This window comes from Parasteatoda tepidariorum, chromosome 1 (genome assembly GCF_043381705.1).
Source record: "Parasteatoda tepidariorum isolate YZ-2023 chromosome 1, CAS_Ptep_4.0, whole genome shotgun sequence".
Classification (NCBI taxonomy): Eukaryota; Metazoa; Arthropoda; class Arachnida; order Araneae; family Theridiidae; genus Parasteatoda; species Parasteatoda tepidariorum.
In genome coordinates, this window is record NC_092204.1 from 96,654,028 (window position 1) to 96,676,700 (window position 22,673).

The 22,673-nt window shown below is 32.5% G+C and overlaps 1 protein-coding gene across 1 annotated transcript in view; it reads right to left on the reverse strand.

The window, feature by feature from the left end:
• LOC107437337 (retinal-binding protein) overlaps positions 1-22,673 on the reverse strand; it is a 38,827-nt gene that overhangs the window by 7,039 nt on the left and 9,115 nt on the right. The window contains exons 2-10 of the mRNA XM_016049297.4: positions 21,661-21,731; positions 19,479-19,548; positions 18,026-18,069; positions 13,884-13,946; positions 13,709-13,802; positions 10,873-10,955; positions 7,630-7,705; positions 5,038-5,118; positions 670-756 (exon numbers count right to left, since the gene is read on the reverse strand). Coding sequence (XP_015904783.2) covers positions 670-756; positions 5,038-5,118; positions 7,630-7,705; positions 10,873-10,955; positions 13,709-13,802; positions 13,884-13,946; positions 18,026-18,069; positions 19,479-19,548; positions 21,661-21,731 — 669 coding nt within the window. The remainder of the gene's footprint in view (positions 1-669; positions 757-5,037; positions 5,119-7,629; positions 7,706-10,872; positions 10,956-13,708; positions 13,803-13,883; positions 13,947-18,025; positions 18,070-19,478; positions 19,549-21,660; positions 21,732-22,673) is intronic.

The window sequence follows — 22,673 nt, forward strand, 5'->3', positions numbered from 1 at the left end:
GCATGTCTTTGAATGATCCTCAGCGATGTTTCCCAGTCAGTCGCCAATAGCCCATTGTGCAGCTCTAGAGTGACGTAAATAAAATATCTATGAATAAATGTGTAATTTATGAAGAGCCTTGGTGAAACAGGGTGGACAATTGTTTAATGTGGGGGACGCAGCTTTCCACCCTTTGAGAAAAGTTTCTCAGGCAATTTATTCGCACTCACTACTTTTACTTACTTTTCGGAAATATCAGGTTGACCTCGTTTTATTTAATAAGAATACTTTTTGAAAATAAAAAGGATTATTATCTGTGAAAATGTTTCTTTCGATTGAAAGTGGAAAAGCAGTGGCTCCATCTGTGACCAAGAATATGATTTTTCCATACGCATGCGTTACAACCCGTTTCAAAGGGAAGACTCATTCTCATACCTTTCATCCATCCGCAGATCGTAATTTTGACCTGAACCAGAGAATAATCTATCTCCAATTCAGTACCTACAGAGGTATTGATTTGTTAAGGGAACTTGGAGCACTTTGTGACCCCGACAGATTTAGCGTGCACCAGTCAACATTTAATACACTGGGATTTTTCTACCGGCTGGACTCTAACTCCTGTTCATATCATTTAAAACTACAATGTAGAATTTGACCACCTTTTGAAATGGTGTCAAAATGTATGCTTACCACTGTTATAAATTTTGATCTTTCGATAGAGAGAGTCTTGAATCACTGGTTTAATCACTTTAAGACTGGAGTGAAATAGAGGAGGAGCTGAAAAATACATTAAAAAAATCTCTTTAACTCAGTTAAATTCATGTTAAACCGAATATAATACGCTAGCTTACAATAATATCTTAATAGTTAATTTGAAAAAAATGGCTAAATAACAATATATTTAACTGTTTTTTTTACCATATTTAAACAAAAACAGTCAAATAACCATAAATAAGATGGTAATGAGACTATTAACAGAGAGAAAAATCGTTTATTAACTATTTTTAACAAAACGGTTAAATAACGAGAATTTTATTGCACCAAATAAGTCCACCTTATGAAGCAACATAGTTTCTTGCAACTGCGTACATATTATAGCCGAGAGAGCTAATCTGTCAATCACATGACCGACAGAACGGGGGTTCGAGCCCAAGCGTTGACACCTTCATTCCCTTTAACACACACGAAGAATTTATAGTTACCTACACTCTCCAATGCCCATTATCTAGCGAAGAGCCTAGTTCATATGTCAGTTAAATTTCTTTCTTTACTATTTTGAAACCATGGTAGCTGTAAATGGTTAAAAAAAAGTGTAGTTTTGTATTCATGATTTTACAGCCATACTAGTTATAAACGGTTTAAAAACCGTAAAAGTGAAAAATATTCTTTACCGTAAACTTTACGGTTAATCGGGTGGACAGACTGCTGTTGGTTATTTTACCATAATTTTAGAATGAAAAATCTAACAATGTACTTATCACAAAAAGATTATGAAATAGGTTCACGCAATTAGCAATACGCTAGTTTGGGTAAGCTTTCCTTAAAAAACATGCAATACATACTTAGATTAATATCTAAACTCTTTGCCTCAGAAAAACTTCGTTTTCCATGAAGTGTTTTATGATTTTCTAGGAACCATTTATTTGGTAAAGGCTGACGCACCTGTTAAATTTAGTAGCAAAAGCTAGTATATAAACCTAAAGCTTTGTTAAAAACATATTGCTAAATAATTGCAACCATAAAAAATAAATCTATATCTTTTTTTTTCCAATGGCTGGCACTGAATTTGAATCTTTGCCTATACTATGCCAGAATTGTTGCTCATTTCGCGTTACCCAGTGGGCCCCTGTGAACCAAAGTCACGGAGGCGAGCAACATTGCCCACGCCCACCCGTTTATAGGGTGGGCGTGGGCAATGTACAGGGCAATGAATAGGGAGAAAGTACACTTTTCCATACACACACACAACAGAGGACAGCACAAAGAGAGAGAGAGAAACATCCATGTCCAGAGCGGGATTCGAACCCGCAGCCTATGGCTTCGCAGTCAGGCACGCTAATCGCTCGGCCACCTGGCCGGCATAAATATATATCTAATGATTTATGTAAAATGCATAAGGGTTAAATTTATGTACAGTAATTAAATTTTTAAAAAAAATCGCGCATTTAAAAAATTTTTTTGAAAAACTATTATTCCCGTTATAAGACCCGTGTTACAATCCCGGGACATTTTTAATATCAGCGATGTATATAAATATGGAACTTCGCGAGTTTTGGAATAAATAAGATTTTTTAAAGAATTTCTATAAATATTTCCAGACATATAGGCATATTCTTAGAAATTTTGATGATCATATTTTAATACAAAAAGTTACAAACTAATCCCGCATTATAAAAAATTTAAAAAATTTCCAATTGCCCGCTCTAAATGCCATTTTGTTAAAAAGGAAGAAAAAAACACTCTTTCAACTCTTACATTGAGAGTGAGTTCCATACACACGTATTTTAACTCTCGTAATTAAACCAAACAAAACTTTTTCGGTACAGTAAAGAGGCTCCATTAATATTAGCTTAATTAAAATAGCTGATCTGGACATGGTAACAAATTACTTGCGAATCGCACTTGAAAATAAAAGAAACTACACTATCATATGATACTACTAGCTGCGAAACTTCATTTTTTGCAATACCCGCCTGGGGAATGATCTACGTCAGTGGTTCCCAACCTTTTGTGGACCATCGCCCCCCTCTTGGGGTTGGCTGACACCTATCGCCCCTTTCTCTTTTTGCTCAAAAAACCATTCATTGTTGCTTGTGAGCAACCAAACACTGAAAATATGCTATGTTATTTGATTTTAATTTAAATTGTAATGCAAATAAGGAGGCACATTTATCCTGTCATTTTTATTAATTAAAAAAAATTGTGCATCTTTTTTTTTTCAAAAAGAAATGATATTTAAAACGGAATAATCAAAACAAAAGTACATTTTTTTAAATTCATATTTTAATGTAATCAAGAAAAAGTTAAAACGTTAACAACTAAAATTTGAGAAAAAAAATGAAGAGGGAGAAAGTACATTTTTACCACTTCAATGACTGCCCTGTGCTTGGTGTATTTCAAGTTAAAGCTTGAATGTCAGGTTTTATGCTCGTCAGATTTAAACGCGGGTCTCCTTTGAAGCAAATGTCCAACCTATCTCTTTGCTTTGTGAGCAGCTGGAAGACAGAACTAAATCCTCTCTCCACTAAATATGTTGACGGGAACGAGATGAGAAGCGGCTCAGTTTGTTTCCACAATTGTGGATAAGTGTCCATAAGCTTTACCCAAGCTAACTCGTAACCGTATTTTTTAAAGACGACTTTAGCCTCACAGTCATACTTCAAATCTAAAATCTCAGTCTACAAAGAGGAAGTGAGCTTATCCACAACTTCAAAAGAGAAAGGATCGAAAATCCAATCCGGAATTTCTAATTTCATCAAATCTTTAAATCTTGATTCCATAACTGATCAAGGTGATCAGTAAAAATTAAGATTTTATTTTCGAGAATCTCGATATCTGCCATTGAACACTTTTTAAGAGTTGGAAATTGCATTAGCTCTTTGCGACCAATGTTTGACTTGTAGATATCAAACTTGGCGATGAATGAAGATATGATTCCCTTAGCCTTGATAATGTTCATTTTATTTCCTTGAAGTTTTACGTTGATTTCCTTCATTTTTTCAAAACTATGAGTGAGGTACGCAGTTTCCAACTTGCGTTGCTTCAAACTCTCACTTAAAACAGGATCAGTGGTGTCGAGAAACTCAGTAACCGAATCCAGCAATTCGAAGAAACGGCTCAGTTTCCTTTTGAAAGCCATCTCACAGCTGTATGTAGGAGCAGGAATTCGAAATCTTCATCATTTTCATGGCAAAGTTCTCGGAACAAACGGTTATTAGGAGAATTAGCTTTTATTTTATTGATGCCAGAAATAACCAATTTTTCGCAGCCAAAAGTTGACGATGAATGACATAATGAATGGTGAGATAACTTCCGGTACTTCTTTTTTAAGGTGACCCAGAAACCCAGTATGACAACCAGACATGGTTGGAGCACCATCTGTTGCACAAGCACTTACATTTGTGAGGGGAATTTCTTTTACCTCAAAATAATCTTTGACCAATTTAAAAATCGACGATCCTTTTGTATCTGTGTTCAAAGTTCTTGTAAACAACATTTCCTCGTTAATCTCCTTACTCTCATTTATGAATCTCACGTAAGCTAAAACAGCTTTGTTATCTATCACAGTTGATTCATCAATCTGCAACGCAAATTTACCTTCTTTCAGAAATTTGATGAGTTTTGATTCAACGTCGGCGGCCATCTCATCAATACGCCTGGAAACAGTATTATTGCTCAGAGGAACAGAGTGACTTATCAGATTTCCGCCTGCGATACCAAAACGTATGACGAAAACGATCCTGCACTTGAATTTTTTTTAATTTTTAACTATCATAATTCTTTGTCTACACCAGAACCATAGGTTTCATATATATTTTCAATTTCAATCTCAAATAGCTTTTATTATTAATATTATTAGCAATTTTTATCTTTTGAGTACTCGTCGCCCCCTGATCGCCCCCCTAAGGATTATCGCCCCCTTAAGAAGCTCCATCGCCCCCTTTGGGGCGATCGCCCCCAGGTTGGGAACCACTGATCTACGTTATACAGGTATCTGAAGGGAAGATTCGTTGAACACTTTTCCAGGGGCACCCTATTAGGTGGGCCATTGTTGCTCCCACAGTAAGGACAGATAGTTCAGAGAATGAAAGCCCAGCCCGGGATTCGAACCCAGAACCTTTCTGATGCAAGGCTAGTTCCCTGATCCTTAGGCAAGCTGGTCGGCCTAGCTGCAAAACTATCATTCATAAAATTAAGAAGTGGAAGACTAAATGTAATTCATCTCAAATTCATTCAAAAGAAGAAAGAAAAAATCCCGTCAGTGAGATTATGAGGACTTTGCAGTCGCTAAGAAAAGGAAAGCGTTAATTGGCGAAAACGATTGTGAAGTTTACTCACCATTGACGACGTAGACTACTTTTATAAGATCGTGGAAATGATCCTGAAGAAGATTCAGAGCGACCAAACCAGTATCTAAGGCTGAAAAGCATAAAAATAAATAAATAGAGGCAAATTTTAAAGTTGCAGTAAACTCTGTAAGTTGCAAATAAAGAATGTTTGGGGGGAAAAAAGAAAAAAAAAGTCTATGATATAATGTCTTGGTAGATAAATGTTGCCCACCTGAACACATATACAAAAATTAAAAATTTTTTTGAGTGTGTCTTTTTTATATCAATGAAATTATAAATTTTTGTATATGTTACCATGAAAGTTCAAAAGCTGACGAATGTCCAAATTCATATAGCCAATTTAGCCGAAATGTTCCTAAATAATTATCAACTCAGAAAGTTGAGAACAATCCGGCTTGTAAAAGCAAAGGTAAATCTGGTTGAAATATCCAATAAAAACAGGATGTTTATGTGAAATTATTTCAGTTGAGTTGCGCTTATCAGCTGAGAAATCGGCTATAAAATTTGATTCATTAGCTTGTCTCATAGACTTTTGATTAAAAGTATGCTTTTGTGAAAATCAAATGATGACTCAATTTTAAAAAGTAGAGAAATTATTTTAACAAATTGCGGTCGTATTAAGTTCATACATGGCTGTCATTCTGGTCGGAATTAATTTTCGTTGAACGAACAGTAAGTAATTCATAATATGCAAGATTATGAAGAAAAATTCAAATTTATTAATAAACTTTAGATATATGTAACACAATATGTTTTAATTTTACGTGAACATCATATTTTACAGTTCTCCATCGAGCAGTATTTTTCAAAGCAGTCTCCAATGTGAAGCCTTGGCTTTTGATAACATGTGTCGCAAAAATAATAAGTTTGGTGTCTTCCGCCTTTGATTTTTCTGTTTGAACATACAGAACAATATTTACTCTTTACGTCCTCACAGTGCCGCAATATATATAGTTTTCTATTAAGCTGTTTCTAACATCTTTGCTGTGGTGGCTGAGAGCCGACATACGACTGGGACGGTAAAAAAGCGTTGGTGGCTGAGAGTAGACATACGACAGCAAAGGGTTAATAGTGGGTCAACTCCACTTCAAAAAAATGGAATTAACCTCGCTTTTATTTTTATGCAGGTCTTTTCTAGTTTGTTCTAAAACTATATTTTTTCTCCCTCTAAATAGGAAGCATTTAAAACCATACAATTAAGATTAAGAGAAGAGACTACTCTTTAGATTTGAAAGCTCAGTATCTATGAATGAACAGGAGCATGTTAATTACTGCATTCCAAAGAAAATTCATTTAAACCTTAGACTATAATTACATTTGTATATAATTTAGACTATATATATGCTATATAATTTAGACTATAATTATATTTGTACATAATAAGGTACAGATTTGCAAATGTTTCCGCTTAGCTGACCCATGATAAGGTTTAATCAAGTATAGTATGAACGATAATTTGTTTCATCACTTAGCACCCTTAATATGATTTATTTTGCAGCCGGCGTAAAAGTGAGTGAGTGATTTAAATTTTTGACGCAAGAGCCATGATTTGACTATGCAGCGCCTAAAACTTGGTTAAAAGTTCATATAGCCTGTTTAAAATTTAAGCACTCGGTCCAAATTTATATGACTTGGTCAAATTAAAAAAAAACAAGGTTGAGTTTGAAAAAGAACTTAACTAAATCAAAACACCCAAATTAAACTAAAGTAGTTTGGCTAAAATCAATATTACTAGGTAAAAATTGGCCAATTTACTTAAAGTTTGAACTAAATCAAATTATAAAATCCGATGTCTAAAGCCTAACTTAATTGGTAAGAAATTAAATTAGGATGAGGTGTATCTCCAAGTAAAATTGCTTAAGTTGGTAAGTAAACAGTTAAAATACTGCTGTCTTTTAAGTTTAAATTTCGAGCACTGGGTCAGAAAATGCTTCACCGTAAGCTATTATATCATAATTATTGTTGCACAGTTCAAAATATAAATTTAATATGTGGGAGATAATAGAGGGCGGTTTTTTGATAGAATTACTAAATGCATCGATGCAATTCTTCGAATCAGAAAAACCGACTTAAAAACAGGCCACCCATTTTGGAATTAAATTGGTTACATGAATACACAAGTGGGCGACCTATGTGCGAACGTTGTTTGCCTTAGTTTTGTATGGGTTACATGGTTAAACTTCTTAACCTTGTAGTTATGAAGAAACTCCCAGTTGGCAAGGGAATCTCGAGACCAAGCATTGGGTCAACTAGTCTTAGTGGAGGATTTTTTGAAGGAACTAACCCGCATTTCAGTTACATTCTGAGGTAAATCTTCCACGACTAGCCACATGACAAGGGAATTCCAATTTAAGATCAGTCTATTTGTATCAGCCAGCACTGCATGGCCAGGAGCAAAATCCTGCCATCGCCGAGATTCAAACCTCATTGGGATCCCTTAAGCAACGAGAATTTTAAGGTAACAGCATATCTGAACCCTATTAAAATTCAACTCGTTCCAGAATTTCCAACTATGTTCAGAAAACAAAACTTATATAAAGTTTTCTTATATCGTTACTGTCTGCAACATCATTATAGTTACCTGGTTTGTGCAAAAAGACCGATAGATTGATGTGTGCCAAATCCAAAATGTACACCATTTGTATCTGGCTTTCTCTCTGCATATTAAAAAAAACTACGTTAAAATTTCACTAGGACACATAAGAAATAAAACGATGAACAAAGTGAATAAAGCACAAATAAAAGTACATAAATGGACATGCTATAGATTCAGTTCCCTAAACAAGAACCTTCCTCAGTGTTTAAACGCCACATGATGGTAGAGAAAGTAAACAAAAATTGCAAAGTAGTTGAACCTTTAAGACATTAATAGGAAATTTGTCTCTATTGTTTAAACTACTTTGTACATGTTTGTCTCCACCATCATGATCCTGATATTCTTATCTTTCACCGTCTTCACAAAGAAGAGCGTCCCGCAGTGGACTGATCGTTAAGACACGGTTCCCAGCAGATCACTGAAGTCAAGCATCACTGGCTGCGATCAGTGTGCGGGTGGGTGACCACTTGGATCAGTCTGCGTAGGGACCGAGGGTGTTCGGTATTGGTCCTCGTTAAACTGTTCGACCGTAAAGTGCTCGACTTCGCGTGCATTTCGTCGGGATACCGAAGCAGGGGTGCCATCCCCTCTGCAAAGGATCAAAATTGTGATGGCATGTCTTCGGATCATCCTGAGGAATGTTTCCCAGACCGTCGCCAATAGCCCATTGTATAGCTCTAGTGTGACGTAAATGAACCAACAACAATACAAAAATGAGCACATAAAATTTCGAACAAGTGTTTGGCAAAATTGCAAACAGAAGTGTTTTTACAATCTTTATAGTTGCTGTCAAATTTAAGCTTGTATACTTATATTTATTTCTAAAAATTACTTATGGCCAAAGTTTTTCATCTGACTGCAATACTAATTTTGTGCCTATCACCTTTTTCTTACATAATTTCAAATCCTGTTTGTTGCTTTATTTATTAACAGTGTATATTAAGAATTAATAATAAAACAGATTTAAATATTATTGCATTTTCTAATATTTTTTTATTTTCTAATATTATATTTTCCGATGGTTAGAAGTACATGTTTTTATTAGGTTGTAATGAACTAGGACTAAGAAAGCTAAAAAACATTTCAAACCATGCTTCATTCAAGTTAAATTTTAAAACTGGTTGATTTTAAAATTTGATTTTAAAATAATTTGAAAATAATTCGGTCGTGAGGTACGGATTATTTTCTTTCAACGCCAACGATTACGATTTGCGATTTAAAAAAAACAACTTATTTTTTATGTTGAATCTCTATTGGTTCAACTATTAGTAATTGTATACCTCTGAAATTTTACATTTTATTTTATAACCGTCGTTGAACAGTCGACCCACATTTTGGGTTTACGACTACTTTTTGGGTTATGTTCAACTCCATAGCCTTGTTATTTTGAAACCAATCCAGAAGACAAGGGAACTCTTGAATCAAATATTGGGAGAAATTTACCTTCATGGAGGACTTTTTCATGGAACTCACCAGCATTTGTGCTACATGGAAAGGAAAACTACGAAAACCACCCACGGTTAGCCTGACAGCAAGGGGACTCTAACCCATGATCCGTTTACCACTGAGTATATTTTACGACACCACAGTGGTCGGTGCAAAATGGGTGCGGAATTCGTATCGACCAGCCATCGTTGGGATTTGAACCCAGTTCACCTCATTGGAAAGCGAACGTTCTATCCCCTGAGCCACCGCGGCTCCTGCCTCAGAAATTATAAAATTCTAACAAAAAAATTCGAATAAATTATAATTCTGTGTTATAAATTGTAATAAAAGTGTCTTCAAATGGCGATCGTGAGGTTCGAAAGATTCTTTCAGTGCCAACGACTATACTATTACGATTTCAGCCTCGCTGGCTCCCGGGATGGAGCGTTCGCCTTCCTATGAGGGGAACAGGGTAAGAATCCCGGCTATGGTTGGTCGATACGAATTCCGCATCCGGCTGGCACTGAACACATTGCTGACGTAAAATATCCTCAGTGGTAAGCGGATCATGGGTTAGACTGCCCTTGCAGTCAGGCTAACCGTGGGAGGTTTTCATGATTTGCCTCTCCATGTTACGAAAATGCGAGTTAATTCCATCAAAGAGTCCTCCATGAAAGAAATTTCTCCCAATATTAGATCCAAGAGTTCCCTTTTCTTCTGAATTGGGTTCAACGTGACAAGGCTACGCAGTTGAACATTGGTAGTCGTAACCCAAAAATTGGGCCAGCTGTTCAACGACGGATATAAAATATAAAAAAATTTCAGAGGTATAAAATTTTTATGAGTTGAACCAAAAGTGATTTAACATAAAAATTTAATAAAATTTTTTATCGCAAATTGTAATAGTGTAGTTGTTGGAGTTGAAAGAAATTATTACATCACGATCGCCGAGTGAAGAAATTCTTTTGAAAATGCATAACAATTTTTGTTTGAATTTTACAATTTCAGAGGTATACAATTTTTATGAGTTGAACCAGAAGTGATTTAACATAAAAATTTAATAACATTTTTTATCGCAAATTGTAATAGTGTAGTTGTTGGAGTCGAAAGAAATTATTACATCACGATCGCCGAGTGAAGAAATTCTTTTGAAAATGCATAACAATTTTTGTTTGAATTTTACAATTTCAAAGGTATACAATTTTTATGGGTTGAACCAAAAGTGATTTAACATAAAAAAATTAATTAATTTTTTTATCACCAGTCGTAATAATATAGTCGCCCTTGTCCTATTAAAACAAAGAAATTATATGTTTTAAGAAGGTCGGCGAACGGGAAATAAAATGCTTGCGAGAGAAGGTCTACATCTGCACCAGTTTGGACAGACAGGTTTCTTCTTCCTTCGTATATTTTAATTTTTACCATTCTCATCTTGCATTCCGGAAGATAAAAATATTTTTAAAAATATTTTATTTTAATAATTTTTCTTCTTCTCTTTTTATTAATCTTTATTGTATTATTTTCCATGTTTTCCCAATATTTTAAACTTATTTTATGAATACTACATACTTGTAGCATATGCGCAGTAAATATAACTTATTAATTTTCGTAATTTTTCCTTTTTTATATATATTTTTATATTTTTAATATATTTAATATAATTTAATATATTTAATATATTTAATATATTTAATTTAATATATTTAATATATTTAATATAATTATTTATATATTTTTAATTTTTCCTTTTCTATATATATATATATTCTTTCATAAAAATAAGACAATGAAATGTATGAATACCTTCTCACACAGCTTGAGATCGTTTTCCAAAAACCAAAGGAAAACTTTTAAGTGTTCTACCGTGGAAATGCAATGGACATACCCTGTGAAGCAAAAACAAAGATAGCAATTCAAAAATGGTGGACAACTGGCATTTCATACCTAATCATTTTAAAGCATTTCACATAATTTGAGCCAAAAAAATATTTTTGATTTTATAATTGAAAAAAACAACAGACAACCCTGAATAACCTATAATTTTATGATGGCATCCTCACACTCTATTACTCAATCATAATGGTTCGAGCAGGCGACAACAAATATGCTAATTACTTAGTGCAAACGAAATTTTAAGTTACGAAATCAGACACAAAAACGTACTTTCTCCGAATGAACATATAATTTTTTCGGCGGAATCTGATTTCTGACTCCCAAAATATAGAGCGTAACCGCAATTTGGAAAATAGGGTCCGAATAGTTTGGTCAGGAGGGCGGTCTAAAGTTTGGGCCCCTTAATGTTAATTTTACTTTTTGCGTAGTTCACTATATCTCGAGAACTTTTTGAGCGAATTGAAACATTTTTGCACACAATTATAAAACTCGTTTATTCAAAATTAATTCGACGCAAAAGAATAACTTTTAGAAAATATTTATTATTATTTTATTTTAATAGTCCGAAAAAAATTGAATTGCAAGGTTTAAAATTTATACATCATTTAAAAAAAAAATGCAATTTCACATGATCACAAAAATACGAAACTTGAGCGAAATCGGTTGAATAGTTCTTGAGAAATCGAACTTTAAAAAGACGAATTTTTAAACATTCGATTTCTCCGAAACTATTCGACCGATTTTATTTTCCTTTTGCGCTCTCTACGTTCTATTTATTATTCTACGCATGTTTCTGACGTTGCAGAGCAAAGTTGAGTTATAAAAAGAATGTAATGGAATTGAAATAGTCCAAAAACACTAATTAATAATTGAATGAATACTCAATATTAAAATACTTCCTCCTTCTGTTTTTTTCCCCTTTAATCTCTATAAAAGGCTGTCATCTTGAGAAACGATGTTTGTTATCTCTCTTTAATAATGACGCTTTCTATGATGTGGCAAAACACAATCGAAATACTTAAAATTATCGAAAGAAAATGAAAAACATGATAATAATCACAAAATTGTCCATTTGATATTATTGATGTCAATCCATTTTATTATATTCAACGTTTGCAGAAGGCCTCGGATTTGATTGTAAATGCTAAATAAAATAGACATCTGGTTATAGAGACTTTTTCCCCATTGCCAATACATTGAAACATAAAAAATCTCTTATTGATTGTTTAAAATCCAATAAAAATCTGTACTCTCATCTAATTCGTCATCTCCACCGGTTGCATTTCATTTTCTAGATTTAGTTGCGTTCACTGAAACCTAGTATATAAACAATAATTTTGAAACAGTGCTATGCGAACTGTGCATAAAAAAGGAATTTTTCTACAACTCAAAAATTATGGGAAATAATGCCACCAAAAAAATTTTAGTATATTTTAAAAGATAGTAATCAAATCTTTTTTTAAAAAAAGTGATATTTTTAATTTTTATTTAAAAAAAAAAAATTTTTTGAGTGAAAAAAAATATTGGGAAATTAAAAAATTTATTTTCATCTTTTTTTAAATTTTTATCAATAATAGCAAACAAGCACTTGGGTTAAATACATAATAATTTTTATTTTTTTATTTTCAAGTTCGACTGAAAAGCAGTTGATGGAAATCATGGTTTTTTTCTCCAAATTTTCCTAAACAATTGTAAAATGTCCCTTATCATTATATTTCCCCAAAGCATATTTATTATATATACAGATTTCTAATTTATTACTAATGATATTAACCAACTTGTTGTTGATTTTAAGTAAATTTAAATACCTTAAAGAACCTTCACCGTCTTTCACCCTTACTAGTAATGCGAAACATAGGGGAGAGATGAATTTAAATATTCCTTTAGATTAAGAAAGAGTTTAGATTAGATATGTTTACTATGAAATTTCAAATGATGATTTATTTTTCAAAATATGAAACAGCAACCAAATTATAATAGGATTAGCTGCTGTATGGAGAAATAATTTTGCCATAATTTATTTTCTATGGGATGCCTGTAAGTGACGTAGTGTGGGTATCTCGATCCTGATTGGTTGTTGAAACGTGGTATTTAGTTACGTTAGCAACTGTTCTTTCCATTCTATTTCGAGTAAGGCAAGCCCATCTGGTATCAATTCTCTTAAGTGACACATTCTAGATTCTTTCACAAAGATTCTTTCTCAAAGATTTCCATTCTTTTACTGTATATTTACACAGAGACTTAACACAAAGACAGGCATGAAGCCATGTGGAACATAAACGAACTAATTATGCATCGAAGTTGCCAGGTGCACAAAGCAAAAAAAAAAGGCAGGTTACATTGAAATACATAAACAATTAATAAATCTTAGTTACGTAAAGGAAGTAGACGAAGAATAATTATATTTTAACTCATTCGATGAGCGATATGGTACAGCATTCAATTAACGTATCGTTAATTGACATTTTAACTTATGTAGAGAAAATTAGTTCAACTTTAATACGCCATTTTGCTGATAAAGATCAGCTGGCATTACGTCATAGGTCACATGTGTGGGTATGGGAGATCTCCTTCTTCTTGAAGTGCAAGTACCGAATTCAATATATTGTAAAATTAAACATTTTTATTAAAAAAAAAAATTTCTTCTTGTTACCTGCATTTGTTTTTTTCTATATTTTAAACTACTGAGGCAGCTGAACGGTGGTAATATAGCGTTCTCTTTTATAGTGGGTGAAAAGGAACTCACCTTTTACATCACACAGCCCCATGTTCATTACTCGTACTAGACTACCTTCTTTATCACATCCTATCACACTAGAACAACTGTAATCCTTTGAAATCTAAACAACACAGAAGACAACATAATTTATCATTCTCTATTTGCTATGAAAATATTATTTATTCTTTGAAATATAACTCACACTTGTGACATCGTAGTCATTTACCAATTCCTGGATATTCAAAAATTTCTTCATGTTGTAGTCCTGAAAAAAAATAATTTACTGTTTATTGTAAGAAAATCGTTTTAAAACATGAAATCATAACAGTCTTCATAATTTGTAGATAATATTCATATCAACATTAACTGTAGTTATTCTATTATCCTCAACTTTGTAGACGAGATCAAGGCTCTAAAATAATTGTGTTGGCCATCTTTTGCCAACATCCAAAGACACAAATGTACTAATGAATTGTATTTCATTCTATAACCGTCGTTGAACAGCCGACCTAATTTTTGTGTTTACGACTACCAATGTTCAACTCCGTAGCCTTGTAATTTTGAACACAATCCAGAAGACAAGGGAACTCCTGGATCAAGTATTGGGAGAAATTTGTCTTCGTGGAAAACTTTTTGATGGAACTAATCCGTATTTGCGTTACATAAAAAGGAAAGCCATAAAAACCTTCTGGTTAGACTGATGGCAAGGGAACTCTAACCCATGATTCGTCTGCCACTGAGGATATTTTTAATCAGCACTGTGGTCAGTGTGAGCCTGGTGCGGGATTCGTATTTACCAGCCATCGATGTGATTTGAACCCGGGTCGCCTCATTGGGAGGAAAGTGATCTATCTCGTGAGCCACCGTGGCACTGGACCAAGTATTGGGAGAAATTTGCCTTCGTGTATATCATAAAATTGTATTGTGTCATACAAGTAGTAAAGTACGTAAACGAACGTAAAAGAACTCAGGCTTAATGCTCTCATTTCATATCGCTTACAAAATAGGCGCACAACTCCGAACTTACCCAACATGTGGAGCTGACACTCAGTAGTAGTAGTAGTTTATTTGCATAGCAATAGAGCTGCGCTATGGGCTATTGGCGACGTTCTGAGAAGCATCCCTAAGGATGATACGAAGGTTTTTCCTCACAATTTTGATCATTTGCAGAAAAGACTCGCCCCTCCCCCCTATGACAGCAGCCCGACGACCTGCGTCTGAAGTCGAGCACTTTACCGTAGAACAGTTAAGCGAGGGCCAGTACTGCGCACTCTCGGTCCCTTCGCAAGCTGATCAGAGTGGTCACTTCCTAACACACTGATCACAGCAAGTGATGCTTGACTTCTGTGGTCTACTAGGAACCGTGTCTTAACGATTAGTTCACTACCGGACTCATAGCCACTTTAATATGTTCTAACAAGGGTAGCATGACTGTATCCACTACCATTCAGAAGCTTAAGGATTTTCAGTATGTGAGCCAGCGTAAGGAAAAAAGATTATTCATAAGAAAGACATCCAGGTAGCTAAAATTCCAGGTAAGCACTGGCATGCATAAATATGTTAAATATAACGAGCAGGGTATGATTTCTGTATCGTTAATTGATCCAAAATGGCTGCCAAGATTTGACATGAACCAAGTTGTGACACGCAAAAAAAATTGAGAAGGCAGAAAACTTAACTAGTAAGTCAATTTTTTTAAATTTAAATCTGAGAATGAGAATCAGTAATTACGAATGCAAAATACATCTGAAATATTGGTTATTGCAGTTAACGCGACAAGATATAGATTATAGATTAACTCTATCAGAAAATTTATACATAAATAATAACATTTTTATCTGAGAGTAACGAAGTCTTATACACAACTTAGATTATGTATAATTTAGGTTCTTAGACTAAAAAAAATTTAATAGATAAAATAAAAATGAATTGAATGATATTTTGAAGACAAGTAATAAACTGTCGGGGTATATTTTGAACCTAATTAGGGATGATCACCCAGGTAAGTGAACTTATTTATAAAACTCAGATCAAAATATACATAAATATTAATTTTCAATACATCCGATGAATTTCATTACCCACAAAATGCGCTTCCTCGCAACTTTAATTAAGTAAACACAATAAGTAAGGGTTGAAAACTATTTATGAAAATTATAAAAATAAAATCTATTTTTGTTTTGGACATCTTCTCAGTGTCTATTTTGCTAAAGTAAAAAAAAAATTTTATTTTATTTTATAACAAATATATTGAATTAACGCTTTTAAGAATATAATTACAAGAAGAAAAAAGTTCAATAAATCCAGCTGACACAATAATGAACTCTGAAAATGCAATAAAAGGAAAACCCATTTGTAAAGATTTCATTTCGTGTCACTCATTTATTTCCCTTTCATAAAGTTCGAGGAGTTTAGAAACATTCCTTTTGTTCGCATATGAATGAACACTTCCTCTACACTTTGTTTTTTTTTTCTTACCTTTACTAGCGACAAAAATCAATTGAAAAATAACCGTTCAATTGAAGCATTTTAAACGTCCACTTATTATGACACCTTTAATTACCTCTCATTTCTCTAACAAAAATATATTTTTCTTTGTTGGAAAAAAAAAACACTGACTCTAAGCCTTCCTCTTGAAGTAAAAATAATTTATAAGATTTTATTTCAAATAACAGATTATTTTTTACTCTCATCTTAAATAATAAGCAAAGGATTAGAATTTTTTTTTTTTTGGAGCTGTACCAGCGATCGCCAATCTGTTGGCCGAAGTGTGTCACGGGCAGACTGGTCGTGGACACGAGTCGAGAGTTTAAGCCAACAGAGATCTTTTTGTCAAACACGATGTACTCAAAACTAGTCAAATAGCTGTTTTTCGGAACAATTCGCTAGTATTAGTAATTAACAATATGAGTGAGTGGCCGGGATAGCCTGGTTGGCAGGGTGCTGGACTCAAGCTGCTGAGAACGGGAATTCGAATCCGACCGGCTGTAAACTGCCCGTGTAGTAAATGGTGAATGGTTAACTCTGTTGGGTTACAAAGTCTTCCACGTTCCCATAACAAATTATATCTCTGGGGATACTGAATTGCAGATCAATCGCTCTTTAGTTCAGGTCAAAATTGCGATCTGTGAACTAATGAAGGTATGTGAGAATGGATGAACCCTATAAACGGGTGTGACGTATGGGTGAGGCAGAAGTCGTTTTCTCGGACATAAATAGCGCCACTGGAAAACAAGAACAGTGGCACCCCTTTGCCTTAATGGCCTACAACAACAACAACTTATGAGTGAGTTAGTGTTATAAATTGATGGCTCAAGAGATTTGGCTAAACCGCGCCTAAAACTAAGTTAAAACTTCATCTAATTTAATTGAAATTTAAGGTTGAAATCTAAGCAGAAGGTTAAATTAAAAATACTTGCTATCAACCAAATTAAACTGAAGTAACTCTGCTAATATGATTAAAATAGGTGACTATTTGTCATAGTTTTTTTTTCCGTAGGATTTAATTGTATGGGGGCCTGAAAGATTTTAACGTCTTTAAGGAAATTGAATAGTCAAAAAAGTGTTTTCCTTTTTTGCAAGTGTTAAGCAGATGGCATTCTATAGTGTGTGTTTGTTTCCCTCATTTCATTGAGTTGAAAGCTTCATTTTAAAATGTGTACAAACTTAACATTAACATTTTTTTTCAAAATTAGAAATATATTAAAATTATCTGCAAACTTAAACATTATGCATAGTTTCAAACAAAGAAAAATTGCAAAAATAATAACAAATAAAAATGTTTAATAAAATAGTTTTTTTTTAAACATTCATATTTGTTCATTATTTTTACAATTGATCCTCAAAGAAACAAACATTTGCAACGTTATGATACGGGAACCATTGATGTGCACATAACCTAGATAAAAGATAATTCCGCACTTTCACCTGATCATTCTTGTTACTTTGCAGATTAACTAGATAATACGCTACATTATTGGTTCTCGAGCTTTAACGGCAACATGCATACATTAACCACAATTATTATGTATCTCTTTATTTACACTTCTTGATTAAATTTTCTTGGCCCACCTAGGGTTAAACAATGTTGAAATCATAGAAATTCCATTTGATTTAGAGCTTGGATTAATTTTCCGAATGAATTATCTGTTTTATATTTTTCATTGTATGGTAGCCTAAGCTAATTATTATCTTAAGGTTTTGGCTTTGATTTAAACATACTTCGATCTTATATTAATTTTGGTTTATATATTGAAGTAACTCTTTCATTTCTACAAATATCATTATTAAAAAATAATAATTTTTTCATGAATGAAATTTAAAAAAATTAAAGAGCTATCTTACCGTTTTCAGTAGTTTCTCGGCATCTTTAACATTCAACAATCTTGCTAAAAATAGAATAAAATAATACTGATGTAAAGTAAGCAATTTTAAAACGTTTTTAACTACAACTAACAAGAAAGTAATTTTTATGTAAATATTTCATTCATTATTATTTTTTCGTATAAAATGATTGAGAGCTTTTGAATTGCATATTGTGCAAACTTTTAGTTCATTTTAAAGTAAATTATTATAAAAGACAAAAGACAAAATTTTAGTAAAATCGTGTTAATAGCTTGTGAGTAATGAAAAAATCGTGTATTTAAACTCTAATTTTTTAAGAAACATTAGTCAGGTTTATCAAGATTTAAATTGCTCGATTTATTTTTAAAAAGAAATAACTCATTTAAGTTTCGTATTTTTTAAAAAAAAATCATTGATTGAAATCGAAAATAGTTTTCAATACAATGTTGACAGGCATGGTTGCTCGAATATTTTGCTATCAAAAGTTTTATCTGGGAAAATAATAAAAGTGGAATGTATGCAAAATATTATTTTATTTTCAAATTGGAGTAAAAATTTGGCTAATGGGGAGGAAAAGTGAAGGGTGAGAATTTTAAATTCTCATTTTCCATTAGCTGTATAAAAACTGCTTGCTGTTTTATAAACCTATTTCAATTATACCCATTTTGCATTAGATTTAGAAACAGCTACGTTTGAAACTTATTTGATATTAAAGACTTGCTCTGCCAAGTAAATTAATTTTATTTATGTATCTTGATTTCTTCTGTTGACGAATTAGAATTTTGTCTTTCGCGAAAACAAAAATAAGAATGATTAAATTTGTTCAGGAATCAGTTTGTTACAATAATTTCAATCATTTTCGATAAAAATGTTAAGTATTTTAATTATAAGATTGTCACTAAATATAATATTAAGCAATATTAATACATTTTGCTACAGCTTTGGTTGGAAATATAAGGGGAAAAAAGAAAAATAATCAGATTTTAGAAAAAAATCGCGTTTATATACTACAAAAAAAATTATTTAAAAGAAAAAACCGTAATTTTTGGAACAATTTAATTAACAATTGGATTGAAATATAACTTCTGATTTAAATTTTTAAAAAATCTCATCGTTTTTATTTATTTATTTATTTTAAATTTTGACTCTTGTTAACCCTGCAGTTAGACTTCAGATTTTGAACGGATTTGATTTGTCATTTGACACTGGAGAATTAAATATCGTGTAAATATTTGTATATCTTATAATTTTTTTGACCGTCATTAAAATAAACATTAAAAAATAAACCAGAATTATGTTTAAATAAAGGAGATTTATAATAGCTATATTCTCTTGAATTCCCCATTTAGAAAGAAGCATGTTTATTTAGAAAAAATATATTTTTTTTGTATCACACAAATTCTTAAGGTCCGTAATTAACCAATTTGTTATTTGCTTTATAAATAATGTTTACCTCGTAGGAAGCTTAATATGTGTGCATCGGTGTATGCAGATTGAAGATTTGGTCCCAAGCTCTCTTTCAACTGAAAAAGAAGCAAGTACGGAAATAGTATTACAAAACAAATTCATAGTAAACATTTGTTTCATTAATTCAAAATATAAAATGAGTTTTCTGAATTGTTACAAAATTTCCCTTATATATTTTAGATAATTTTAATTTATAAATTCGATAGACCAAATACTTTATTAATATTATCAAACATTTAAAATGTACTTTTTTTTAAATATTTTTCCACAATTTATCAGAAAATATTTAAGCAGCATGAAATATAACTACATATCAAAGTTTGTACGAACTAGTTTACTAATTATTTATAAAAAATTACTTTTGTATCCAAATATTTAAACTTAAAATTCACTCGATTATTAAAATTTTTTAAGTTATAAATATCTCTCATAACAAGGCAAACCGTCCATTTTCATTTAAGCACATAATTAATTTTGAGAAAAAAATTATGATTAGAAAAATACTGCAAATATTTAGCCTAGTTTTCCAGAAAAAAATTTTATTTTATTTTTTTTTTTTTTTTAATAGTATTTTGTCTCCAAGGATGTGAAGATTTCTTTTTTTCTTTTTTCTTCCTTAAATCTATTTTTCAACTTTTCTTTCACGGCCACTCAGTCTTTCTCTCCGTCCATTGTTCTGAAGTGCTATGTCGAATCTCTCCAAAAGAACTCCAGATGCATTTATGCGGGCTGTGGATAGAGAATCGGACTGCGATCCGGAGATATGGAGTTTGATCCTCGACTCCGTTAAGACGCACCGAGTTCCTGCGATATACATGCTCGTAAAATCTTTGGAATAGATAGTCCTGTGGCCGGTCGCTGAGTAGTACCATGGGTACAGGGATCTGGCAAAAATTTCCTTCCACTTCAGATCTATGTCTAGTATTGAGGAAATAGTTTCACTGATGAGTGGTGCAGCCATCTATCTTTGGGGTTCCTAACTAAGACGTTCTTTCACCCTTACGGTGCTCTTGTCAAACGAAAAGTGTCCCTTCTTGGCTTAATTCGCAAAAAGACATTGACTGGTGAGTTTGGACTGTCCAAGTGTCATTATTAGAAACAACAACTTCGGCAGCATTTGTGCTAGAGCTCTGAAGTGCGGATATCGATTATAAAAATGAATTTTTGATCTCGTTATTTTAACCCTGTTGATCAATTTAACCTAAGAATCGTTTAAAAAATTTTATTAGTCAATGGAGGAAAGATATTTTAAAAATGTATTTTTCTCCTTGGTTTAGCATTTATCACTGTTATAAATTTAGCGGTAGACGATTCTGTTTCTTATTATTTAAAAAATGCCAGTGATGTTTGCTGATGATTACAGCTCTGTTTAATCAAAAAAGGAGGTAACTGAAATTAATGTATCGTATGCCTTGCGTGTCAATAATTGTTAGGTGAATCTTCACATCCCATCCTTCGAAATTAATAAGTTTCCTTTGGCACTTAAAGGATACAAACTTTTTATCTCCTAACATTTAATTTTAATAACAATCAGGAGATTTTTGAAATTGATTTTCGTATACATTTCAAATATTTTTGAAAAATTAAGCATGAATTAAATTCTTTTTTTAGATTATTATTGGTTTCCTTTAATCAGAGTCCTTTGCGAAAACACTTCCTTAATACAGTTGCAGACTATTCTCTATTCTAACTAGATTGACTTTTATTCTATGCTGAGTTTTAAATTTTATCCGTCACCTCTTTCCTGTATTTTTAAAATTGAACAACGATAAAATAGGAATAATGATGTCAGGTCGTAGCGTCATTTAAACCTATCAGACGCTAGTTTTCACTGTTTAAAGATTTTTGGACTTTGTCAACATCAAAATTTTCCCATTGCAAACATCAAAAGCGTACATGAAAAATAAATAAATTCAATGCAAAATTTACAGATCCACAATTTGTAGATTCTATTCATCGTCATCATGATCATCATAGTTGGCTAGACAGCCCAATGTGGGCCAATGCCTTCCTCTGAAGACTACGCCATAACGACTTCCAATTTATCTTTGATCTCAAATTCTTTTCATTAATTGCAAGAAAATCAGACTCCACTGAATCAAGTGCTACGCGAAACGTAGTTTGAGAAAAATTACTGCAAGATGGATTTTAATAAATATATGGCGTACTTCAGCAAGTTTCTTTCTTTCCTCCTCTTCAATTTCTTTTGCCTTGTCTATTTTGGGCTCCTTTTTTCTTCCTGAAATCGAAAACAAAATACTTTAAACAGAGTGTTCCGCTATCCTTAACCTACATTTTTATAATGAGATATAACGCTAATATTATGGATACGCTAACATAATGAGATAATATTAACTCTTCCATTTAAAACAAAATATGAAAAATGAAACAGTTATTTACTCCATGCAAAATTTACGCTACTTTCGAAAACATAATATAATTTTGTCAGAAAAATAGTACTAATAATAATACATATTACACATTCGCAAATCCATAGATTCAATCTATCGATCTAGATTCTATCTATAGATCTTCAGCTATATATAAAATATAAATTTAAACCTCGATGGTCCAATGATTAAGGCCTTTCACTATTATTGTGAAAAACCAGGGTTCTATTCCCAGTGGGGGCACACCCAGCTACGGAGTTTTTATGAGAAGTATAGACAGGCCGGAGTACAATTCTGATCATAGTAGTCGCATTATGTTGCTGAACTTGAAATGGTAGAGCCTTAACTACTACGACCTCACTAACAAATTGAATGTTACAGGAGTTGTTTACTTTGTAATATAAAAGTTAAAAAGTTTTACTATATACTTTACAACATAATCGTTAAAATATATCGTTTTAAATGCTGAATACATGTAAACTATTGGTCTGGAATAACCAGCACTTAAAAACAAATTTTCAAAAATACAATATTTGTTCGTACGACGAAATGAATTATCATTTTTAGTTTGAGGAGTTAGTATATCCTTATAAGATCTCATCAAAACTCTTTTTCGCTAAAACGAAATAGTTTGCATGTCATGTTGTTGTTGTTTTTAAAACCACTTCCCAATTAGCCAGCAAGCCTGCTTGGTGGATCCAAGCGAATTTAAGGCAGAGGGTGCGTTTCTTGTTTTTCAGTTTTCACTATCCAAGAAAACGTCTTCAGCCTCACACACACACATTACAACC